Raw genomic sequence first — 11,448 nt, forward strand, 5'->3', positions numbered from 1 at the left:
TGTCCTTGAATTAACTTAGAAATAAGAAATAAGTCATGTTAAACTTCTACTACAGTGATATTATTTCAACTATGATGGTTAAATTTTTGAAATTTCCCAGAGTAAGAGAATTCTTGATTAAAGAACTTCTTATAATCCTGATGGGGGAAATAGCTTTGGTATAAATTCAATATTCAAAATTAATAGAATGTCAATGGCATGTTATTGTCTTCAATAATAATGAGTCCATTTGCTATTTGTTTTATACTTTTAAGTATTTTTATCTTCCTCATTGTTTCATCTATATTAACGTTTTCAGATGTGGCCCAGATATCTAAATGCCTTTCTAGTTTTTGACTGAGAGTTTGTTGATTCTCACTTCTTGCCTCCTACTATAGGAGGAGATATGGAATAGCCATGTGTTTGAAATGAAATTAAAAAATCTCATTTATTTTCCAAACCTCCTTTCCTGTTACCAAACACATGAGTCAGACCTTATGTACATCTCTGCTCTCTCGCTTCTTATAGATGCTGATATTTCCCCAAACTTACAATTCTAAGAAGTCATTGTAATTGCTGTACACCTGCAACATTCACAGTATACCTTATTTGCTAATGGTCTATGTGTAAGTGTATGTGTCTACTTATTTTATTAAGTACTTTATAGCTCTCTTCTGGCTTTCTGTTTTTTTCATTAACTCCTCCAGAGTTACTGCCACCTTCGTAGCATAGTTTTGTGGTAGCTAACATTCTGAAGATGCTTAGCCCTATGTATTTGTTCTATCAACTTAATGACATTATACCTATGTTCATCCTCACTAGGTAGGATTTATAAACTGTTATATGTACATGATATTAGACAACACGTATCTTGTGCTAACATTAAATTAGATATATAAAAGAAAGTAGAATGATTTGATGAAATTAGTAAAAAGGCACATGATTTTTAGCTATCTATAGGTGTTCAAACTATTTCTTCAAAGGATTTAGTTTAGCAGCGATTTGGAAGCCATTATTTTATTTTTTTTAAAAAAATTAAGTTTGTTGGGAGTGATATTGATTAGTAACATTGTTTAAGTTTCAAGTGTACATTTCTATAATACATCATCTATGTTTCATGTGTGTTCATCACCTAAAGTCTAACCTTCCTCTGTCACCATGAATTTGGGCTCTTTTACCTTCTTTATCCTCCCTTTATTCCCTTTCCCCTTTGGTAACCACGCTTCTATTGTCTGTGTCTATGAGTTTGTTTGTTTTGTTTGTTCATTTGTTGCTTTCTGTTTTATATCCCACATATGAGTGAAATTTTATGGTTCTTGTTCTTTTCTCTCTGACTTATTTTCCAGGATCCATCCATGTTGTCACAAATGGCAGTATTTCATCCTTTCTCATGGCTAAGTAGTGTTCCATTGTGTATATATACCACATCTTTATTCAGTCATCCATTGAATGATACTTAGGTTGTTTCCATGCCTTGGCTTACCGTATATAATGCTGCAGTGAACATAGGGGTACATATATCCTTATTTTTGGGTAGATACCCAGAAGAGGGACTACTGGGTCATATGGTAGCTTTATTCTTATTTCTTTTTGAGGAACCTTCATACTTTTTTCCAAAGTAGGAGCCATTAGTTTCAGTTACTATAGTTAAGTAAAATGCAATTCTTTAACAGCCTTCTTTAATTTATCGGGAATCTCTTTTAGTTCAAATAAGCAAGGTTTTACTGTATTTTCATTGATTGATCAAGGATGTTATTTTAACAATGATTGTTGTTTATGATGGCAAAAAATATCTAAGATGTAGAACTTGCAGTATTGCTCTTTCAGTTTGTCAGTGACTGTTGTCATTTGTGATCAAATGGTATCAATAAGAAATCTTTTTGAGACTTTCTTCCAACCTGTTCATTCACCCTATTCTCCCAATTGCATTCTTAAAATAGAAACATACTGTCTCCATTACCAGAGAGAATAAATGTTTGCCTCTTGCTTCCATTTCCTCTCTATCTTTTAAATAATTTGTATGTACACAGAAAGAATGTGTATATTAATGAGTTTGGGCCAGACAATTGTGATAAATGTTTTGGCATTGCATGAGTGTATGTTTTGATTTGTTGATAGGAATGATCGCAGGATTGTGAGTTCCGAGGTGAATAAGTGATGAGAACATCACCAAAGTGTCCAGTCCTACAAACATGCCTTCTTACTGACAATAATTTTTTTGACTGCTATATTGCAGCTGTTGAAAATGGACAGATAGATGTGTTAAGGCTGTTGCTTCGACATGGAGCAAACGTTAATGGATCCCATTCTATGTGTGAATGGAATGCTTTGCACCAGGCTACTTTTCAGGTAACTTCTGAATTTATTATTTCATCTTCATATAAATTGTGTTTTACCCCTTTAGAATGACAGTTCTATACAGTTTTTGCTTCCTACTTGCCTATGATTTATGATGGTTAGTGCAGTACAGAAAAGGCAGTCTAAATGCTAATGATCATTCTGAATAAGCCAACTGCTCTAGTAGTTCCGTCAGCTTTGGGCTGCAGGGATTATCTAAGTTTTTCAATTGTTGATAGCATAGTTAAGAGACCATCAGAATATTTGGGATATAAATTGATAAGGAGCAATGGTTTATTTTTAAGTAAAGCAGTGTGTTTAGAAACTGATAACTCAGTGCTTGAGCTAGCAAGCTAAATTTGCAGGATTTTATAAGGATTATATTTCCTAGAGATCAGTGTTTTATCTGTTTATGTTAAATGGTCTATCTAAAGGTATAGAATAATCTGATTGTTTAATACTTCCTTCTCATTCAACAATATACTTTTTAAAAAAGTTTTTTCTTTAGTGAGGATAAAAACAAAACAAAACACAGTAATAAGAAAAGATATACCTTCTATTTTCTTTGTTTTTGCTTATTTAAAATATGAATCTGTGCTTTAGGAAAATGCTGAGATCATAAAATTGCTTCTTAAAAAAGGAGCAAACAAGGAATGCCAGGATGACTTTGGAATCACACCTTTATTTGTGGCAGCTCAGTATGGCAAGCTAGAAAGCTTGAGCATTCTTATTTCATCGGGTAAGATTAATCCATTAGCCTTTGCACTGTTAATATCATGAGTTTTAACTTTGTATTTTCCTAGGGAGAATAATTATTGACTAGATATAAATCAGGTTGTGAAATTTATGGTTTTATGTTAGTGGTAAATAAGAATACATACAACTTGATTTATAAGCCTGGTTACTAAGTGTCTATTACTAACATAATGCAAGGCACAGCTACTAATTTATCTGAGGAGAAACACAATCTATCACTAAAGTGGATTTATTGGCAAGTTGAATGATGGGGCTGTTTTTTCTTATAGGGACCTAGGCAGTTCCAACTTTCTAGGGTACAAGACTATTTTAGGCTTAATTAATTAATTAGATAGCTATTTTGTATATTAAGCCTTTGAATTGTATGTGTTGATCTATTGTATGATTATTTAAATGGGTTTATTTCAAAGCATGTTTTTTACTTTATGTTAATAGCAAGATAAACCTGCTAAAGATTTCTCTGTAACAACCATATGCATTTAGCATTGCCAGAGAAGATGGTATTGAGGTGGCATTCTTACTCTGTATGACATTTCTATAACCAGAAACATTTGTTATTAAGGGCTTTTAAATTCCTCCAAACACTGTGCATGCTCTTGAGCGCTACTAACCTGATGAAGCATAGACAGTCAAAAGCAGGAGGAAGTCTACCAGTTTTGCCATCAGGCAATTAAAAAAATTTTTAGTAGTTTTTTTTTCTTAATTTAGTCTTTTCTCAGTAATAGTGTCCACTTCTTTCTGAGGCTGATAGTAGGTGAAGCATCCACCTTGTGTTGATAGTCTACTTGTCCAGACTTGTTGAATGGCCAGTTGGAATTTCTGAAGGTTCCATAAACTCTCCCTTACCATTTATGTTTTACATAGTTTTTACCCCTCTCATGGCTTTGGTTTATTCCAAGTGCACTTATAGAACATCCTTTAGAATAAAAAAATAGTCTTTTTTCCCCTTAATAATGATGATTTTTCTACTGAGATCTAATCCAGAAATTTGAAAATTCTTATGGTAATGCAATAACACCATACTTCTTATACTTAACACATCATTTGTCAATGAGAAAAGCCTGCTATTTTTAAAACCTTCACAGATATTGAGGTCATTTTCAACTTCTTCACATCTTTATATACTGGCATCTAAATAATTGATTAGAGTTATGCTTAAAAAAATCATTTCAGAAACCCATTTAAATAGACCTTTTTACTTTTATTGTAGGCTCTATCATGCAATGGTCATGAAGAATAAGGATGTAATGGAGTATAGTCAATATTTGTTTTAAGGCATAGCTCCCATGTATATCATATATACTGGATTTTTTTTTTCATAAAACAGCCTGAATTGATTAGCGAGTGACATCTACAAAGGTTCATAATTTAGGTTTTTATTTTTTAATATATTTCAGTGATGTTTGGGAATGTTATTCATAGTTGATTGTTTGTTTTTCACCTTTTAAATGATTACTTATTGGAATCACATAGTGCTTGCTGGAGGAGAGATTGGAATGAAATAAAGTCTTCATTGAATAGGATTTTTGTTTTAGCTTAAAAATGAATTCTAAAATATTAGTAACTTGTTTTCTTGCTAAAATAAAAGCAAAAACAATTTAAAGGATTACCAGCAAGTTAGGAAAATCAGTATGTTTATACAATAGTATCCCTTGCGTGGGGAAAACTGGTATACAGTTCACCCTTGAACAGTCTGACCCCATGTGCAGTCCAGAATCCATGTATAACTTTTGACTCCCCCCACCACCAAATTAACTACTAATAGCCTCTGTTGACTGGAAGCCTTACCAGTAACATAAACAGTTGATTAACACATATTTTGTATGTTTTGTGTATTATATACTGAATTCTCACAATAAAATAAGCTAGAAAAAAGAAAATGTTACTAAGAAAATCATGAGAAAATACTTTTATAGTACTGTATTGTATTTATCGATACTGTAAGCTTACATAATCTGTTTACAAGATGGGAAAAAAATCCGCATGTAAGTGGACCTGCACAGTTCAAACCTGTATTATTCCAGGGTCATCTGTACTCCGAAACCCCTTTTTAAGGTAGCTGCTTTGAAATATATGTTAATTATCATGTTTTCCCCCCCCTCCAAAAAAAAACATTTGTTAAATGTTTTATTTTGTATTAGGTGCAAATGTCAATTGTCAAGCCTTGGACAAAGCTACTCCCTTGTTCATTGCTGCTCAAGAGGGCCACACAGAATGTGTGGAGCTTTTGCTGTCCAATGGGGCAGATCCTGACCTTTACTGTAATGAGGACAATTGGCAGTTACCTATTCATGCAGCTGCACAAATGGGACATACAAAGTAAGTGTTTAGAATGGAAAATAAAAATAGTCTCATAAAGAGTGATAAGTAGTAAATCTTCTGGGCCAGACTATCTACAGACAAAATCCTTGGTTTTCCTTTCTCTACCAGTCTGCTGAATGACTAGATCCTCCTCCACACCTGTCCCCCGTGCCGTCCCCAGCTCCTCTTAGTCTTGTACTTTCCTAGTGTAAGACAGGCACAGTGGCTAGAAATAGGACAACCCGAGGGCTTTCTCAGAGTGTTAGGTCTTCCCCTGCACCCCGATTTCTCAAGCTATGGCCATCCTCTTCTGTTCTCCAGTTTTGTCCCAGGCATCTTTAGTTAACTATCCAATGGCTTTATTCAAACTGTTTATGTTACCTTCTTCACCCTAGGAGGCTTTGAGTTTGTGACCCCTATTGGATTCTAGTCTTTCTGTCATGTGGTCTGGGTGGTTCTCCCATTTTGAACCCTTTGACTGGACTTCTGTATATCTAATCTCAAGTCCAAACCAATACTTTTCCCTGCTTCTGTTACTTTTCTTCCTTAGCCAGAAATTCCCATGAAATTTTTGGTATTTTCTGGAGAGAGAAACTAAAAGAAAGTTGAAACTACCTGAAATTGGGGGTTACAAGAATCTTGGAAGCTAGTAACCTGGTTATACCTATGAGAATACATAAGCGGCTTATCATAACATAAATTGGCATTGAACAGTTTTAAAAATATATGTTTAAAGTTTTTAGAGTCACAATTGTACAGTAATAACTTCATAACTATCAGTAGTATTATTTAACTATAAAAGTAATTGCGAAATTGTCATTAGTATGTTCACATTGTGGGAAAACAGATACTGCAATTTGGTTATTATGCCACTAGGTGGCATGGTATTTTACTATTTCCTTAATTTAAAGATACTTGTTAAGCATGTTTCTGCCTTATTGAGTATAATTTTAACAATATCTTAGGCTTTAAAAAATTTTGGTATTCTTAATTATTGGCTGTTTATTTAAACATAAATCTTAGGTACAGTTATACTCTGAGCTTTAAATTGATACCACAACCCTCTAGGATTTTGTCCTCATTTATTCTCATTTTGAGAATTCTATTTGTCACTGATGATTTCCTCCATAGACTACTTCTAAGATAAGTTCTGTGAATTTAAGTTTTCATTAAATACTGTTATCATTTTAGGCCTTATTACATCAGGAAAAGTAACAAAAAGAAAGAATGTTATAAATATACTTTGGAGTAGCCCTGCCTTTCTTTTTTTCCATAACGAGATGATATTTCCTGGCTTTCATTATCCCTAGCTTTATTTTTAATTTTAGAAAAGTAGACTAGTCTTTTCTCTGCAGCTGACTGCTAGCGGTAAGTTTACAAATAATCTAGGAAATTCTGTTTTAATGATTTTCTTTCGAACTTTTTCTACTTAGCAACTAAGTTCTTTATAAATCTGTTTACAGGGCTCATATTTTTTAGAGAAAAAAATATTTTAGCAGAAATTCTGATTTCCTCCAGATGAAAATACTATTTCCTGTTACCAACTTCAACAACTTTTATTAGTTAGAAAAATAAAACTTTAGTTTGTACTTTAAGAAGAAAAATCATTTATTTCTTGATACAAGTTCATATTTGCTACAATGAGGTTTTAAATGATTAATTGGATTCTAAAATATCTAACAAAATTTGAATTTTGGGGAGTAGGGTGACAGTGTTAAGGTAGATAATTAGTGAAAAAATATAGAAGGACAACCTGTTACCTATTTACTTGTAGGAACATTATTTAATTCTGTTTTAGATATATTTAAGGACCTTTATATTAAGCAACAATAATAAGCTTAACAGTTTGGAACATATAGCCTGTTATAATTGAATTTAGGTAAAAGCTAAACTGAAGACAGAAAGACTTTTATTAAACCAATCAATGAGTGACTTTTAATATAGGTGCTGCAAAATGTTGCCTGTACTCATGTGCATATGATAACATTAAGTGCTTCTATATTTGTATACTTGCAGAGTCTTGGACTTGCTGATACCACTTACTAACCGGATCTGTGACACTGGGCCAGACAAAGTGAGCCCTGTTTACTCAGCAGTGTTTGGAGGGCAAGAAGAGTGCCTGGAAATGTTACTCCAGCATGGCTACAGCCCAGAGGCCCAGACGTGCCTTGTCTTTGGATTTAGTTCTCCCATGTGTATGGCTTTCCAGAAAGAGTAGGTATATTTGCTGTATGGACATTATATTTTATGATGAAACTTAATATCTCTTAATGCTAAATTGTTAACTTAAAAACAAAAAACAAACAAAAGAAACTCTTGATGATGCACCTCATCCAGTCAAAGTACACTGAAAATGAGGTGATGATGTTAGATTTTTTTTCTTCCCTCTTTGGATCTAGATTATATTTTTGGTGTAGCAGTTTTAGGGACTACTTTCAATGTATTATATAAATGCAGAAATTCTCTGATATCCTTGGTCTTCAAAACAATTCAAGAATTAAAATATACTTCCAGTTATATGATGAATACAGTCTGAGGAGCTAATATATAACATGGTGTCTTATAGTTGATAACACTGTATTGTATAATTGAAATTCGCTAAGAGAGTAGAATTTAAGTTCTCTCACTAAAAAGGTAAATATGTGAGGTGATGGATGTGTTAATTCAACGGGGGAGATCCTTTCACAGTGTGTGTGCGTGTGTGTGTATATGGACTCATCGTGTTGTATACTTTAACTGTCTTATAGTCTTTATTTGTCAGTTATATTCTCAATAAAGTTTGGGGAAAAATAATTACAAATGACTTTATCAGATAAAGTATTGACTGTGTTTCAAGTTATTTACTGATTGAAATTTATCTTTTCAAGACTTGTTATGAGCCTAAAAAGGAAACTTTTGTTTTATAGACATTATTGTATTTTTAATGTATTTGGTATGTAGTATTATTTATGTGAATCACAGTAATTAAATTAGTCTTAAAAACATTTGTTTTGCTACTCTATCATGATCCCATGAAGTAGAGTAAATGGAGACTTACTGTTACTTTATTAGCTTCTGGCCAATGCTTGTCCATAAGACTCCCAGGATTTTAAAGTAAACAGTAAGAATAAGGCTATTTTAAGAAAAGCCATATTGAGTAATATCTATGGTCCATCCAATAATGGGATAAGTTGTGCAGATAGATGCTATTGTTTTTAATGATGCAAAAGAGGTTGCAGTCATACCTAAAATTTCATTTTCTTTTTCTGAATTTACTATTATGGATTGCTATCCACAATTTAAACATTTATCAAAAACTTAATTTACCAAGCTTTTTAGTCTCTATCATCTCTTAACATTTGCTATGTAAAATAGTTCATTTTATTTATTCTGAATGTAAGCTTCCAGGTATACATTATGGTCTGAATATTTGGGGTTTTGGTTAATCTGAGTATCTGAAACCCACTCCATGTATAACTCATGATTTCATAGAAGTTTGTTGTAACTTCTCAAGTTTTGTCTTTCTAAACACTTTAGTTTTACCATTAGTAAGTCTGCATTGATGACTTTAGTTTGTTGTCTTTTTCCATACGTATCTAACTCCATTATAGTTTATTATTAGGTCAGAATTGAACTTTTAAAAATTAAATCTGAACATAATGATTTTGGATAGTTTGTATGTGTATGTGTCCAATATAATGATGGTCTTTTTTGACCTTCATCCTACCTTTTGGAGGGGTGATATTTTCAGTCTTTCTGGTCACAGCAGCTAAGCTCATGCCTCATCATATTATAAGAGTAGTTTGAATTAAACCATGTAACACAGAGTCCCTATTAACCCTGAAACACCTTAATGTTTTTCTGGCTTGAGGAATCAGGTAATTAAAACAATGTGGGAGAGAGAGTGTGAGGGGAAGAAGAGTATGTATGAACCTGTGTATGTCCTGAGCTCACCCCAAGCGTTGAATGCACCAGACAGACCCAAAATGTTGAAAATCAAGATTTAAACAAAAACTGAAGTTTCAGCTTAATGCCCTGAGTGGCATACGTAATGGGAGCAGACACAAAGCAGCATAGCAAAAGCTTTAAGAACTGAACTGCCATTGGAACCACTGTCTGTAGAGGGTGTAACAGAAATTGCAGTCTGGCTTTTCCACGCCACCAACAGTGGGGTCCATAGAGCATTGTTCTCGGTTTCCATCGTAACATAAAGGGAAACTTTCACAATGTCTGGAGCCCTTGATGTCTTGCAAATGAAGGAAGACGTCCTTAAATTCCTTACAGCAGGAACCCACTTAGGTGGCACCAACCTTGACTTCCAAATGGAATAGCGATGGCATCTGCATCATAAATCCGAAGAGAACCTGGGAGAAGCTTCTCTTAATTGCTTGTGCCATTGTGCATTGAAAACCCAGTTAATATGTGTCATATCATCAAGGAATACTGCAGTGAACTGTGCTGAAGTTTGCTGTTACCACTGGAGCTACTGCTTTACTCATGGAACATTCCCTAATCCCAGGGCTGACTACCAGCATCTCACAGAGACGTTTTATGTTAATCTGCCTACCATTCTCTGTATAACATAGACTCTCCTCCATGCTATGTGGACATCTCCATCCCATGTAATAACAAGGGAGCTCACTCAGTGGCTCTGATGTGGTGGATGCTGGACCATGAAGTTCTTTGCAGGTATAGTACCATCTCCCATGAACACCCCTGAGAGATCATGCCTAATCTCTGCTTCCACAGAGATCCTGAAAAGACTGAAAAGGAAGAGTGGGCTGCTGTTGAAAAGACAGTGACTGAGGAGGAATTTCAGAGTGAAATTCTGGATGAACTACTCCAGCTCCCGAGTTCATTGCTGTTCACCTAGGTTGCACACTAGTCTGAAGGCCTGTGCCTGTTCAGCAGTTTCCTACTGAAGACTGGTGTGTTTAGCCTGCCTCTGCAGACTGGTCTGCAGCTTCCATTGCTCAGGCCACTGAATGGGTAGCAGTAACTAACCACTGTGTGGTCTTAAGCTGTTCTTCCACAACTTTTAAGCAAAATGGAAATAAGGTTGATGGAAAAGAAAGTTTCTAAAAAAGATTGCAGTCTGAATCTAACTAGGTTATATGCCTGCTACAATAAACAAACAAAAATCAGTATTCTTCAAAGGATTATAACAGAAACCAGCATATACACAGCATTAACATTTGCAATGTCCAAGATACAGTCTAAATTATTTGACATGTAAAGAACCATTAAAATATGACCAGTTCTCAAAGGAAAAGATAATATGTGCCGATCTTGAGATGATCCAGGTGTTAGAAATACCAAATTATTAGAAGCAGCAATTAAAACTGCTTTATGAGATAAACACTTGAAATAAATGGAAAGGTAGAAATTCTCAGCTGAGAAATAACAACTATAGAAAAAATCAAATGGAAAATTTTAGAACTGAAATGTATAATATCTGAAATGACATTTACTGTATGGACTCCATAGCAGAATGAAATTGACACAGTCAATTAACTTGAAGATAGACCAATAGAAATTATCCAAACAGAAGAACAGAGAAAAAAGATTGGGAAAAAACAACAACAGCAATAACAAACAGAGGCTCAGAGACCCGAGGGACAATATCTGCAGTTTGACATTTATATCATTAGAGTCCAGGAGGAGAGGAGAAAGAGATTGGCACAGAAAAGTTATGTGACCTAATAATGGCCAAAAACTTTCCAACATTGGATAAAGACATAAATTTATAGATTTAAGACTCTTAGTAAACTGAAACACAGGATAAAGCCGAATAAAAGCATGCTAAAAAATAAACTGCTGAAATCCAAAAGTAAAGAAGCAGCAGTGTAGTGTATAGTGGTTCTTGGTCAGAGACATGAGCTAACAAGCTTTGGCATTTTTGCTATTAGAAATTTTGCTCTGTGAAGTGGCCCTGTTGCATATAGAGCCACTTCACAGAGCAAAATTTGGTTTGGTGGCTTTAAAGGGGCTTATCAGCTGCTTTCTTCCATGTAATTGGACCAAATGTATTCTTAATTAGTAAGGTAGTTTTTCAGTAAGAAATGTCATTAGAAGATATTATTTGTTAGCATGTAG

At 34.1% G+C, this 11,448-nt stretch overlaps 1 protein-coding gene across 3 annotated transcripts in view; it reads left to right on the forward strand.

Moving 5' to 3' along the window:
- ASB3 (ankyrin repeat and SOCS box containing 3) overlaps positions 1–11,448 on the forward strand; it is an 86,309-nt gene that overhangs the window by 45,102 nt on the left and 29,759 nt on the right. For all 3 annotated transcript variants that reach the window (XM_006909602.3, XM_025045164.1, XM_025045165.1), the window contains exons 4-7: positions 2,216–2,328; positions 2,920–3,055; positions 5,214–5,391; positions 7,390–7,587. In XM_006909602.3, coding sequence (XP_006909664.1) covers positions 2,216–2,328; positions 2,920–3,055; positions 5,214–5,391; positions 7,390–7,587 — 625 coding nt within the window. The remainder of the gene's footprint in view (positions 1–2,215; positions 2,329–2,919; positions 3,056–5,213; positions 5,392–7,389; positions 7,588–11,448) is intronic.

This window comes from Pteropus alecto, unplaced genomic scaffold (genome assembly GCF_000325575.1).
Source record: "Pteropus alecto unplaced genomic scaffold, ASM32557v1 scaffold131, whole genome shotgun sequence".
NCBI classification, from domain to species: Eukaryota; Metazoa; Chordata; class Mammalia; order Chiroptera; family Pteropodidae; genus Pteropus; species Pteropus alecto.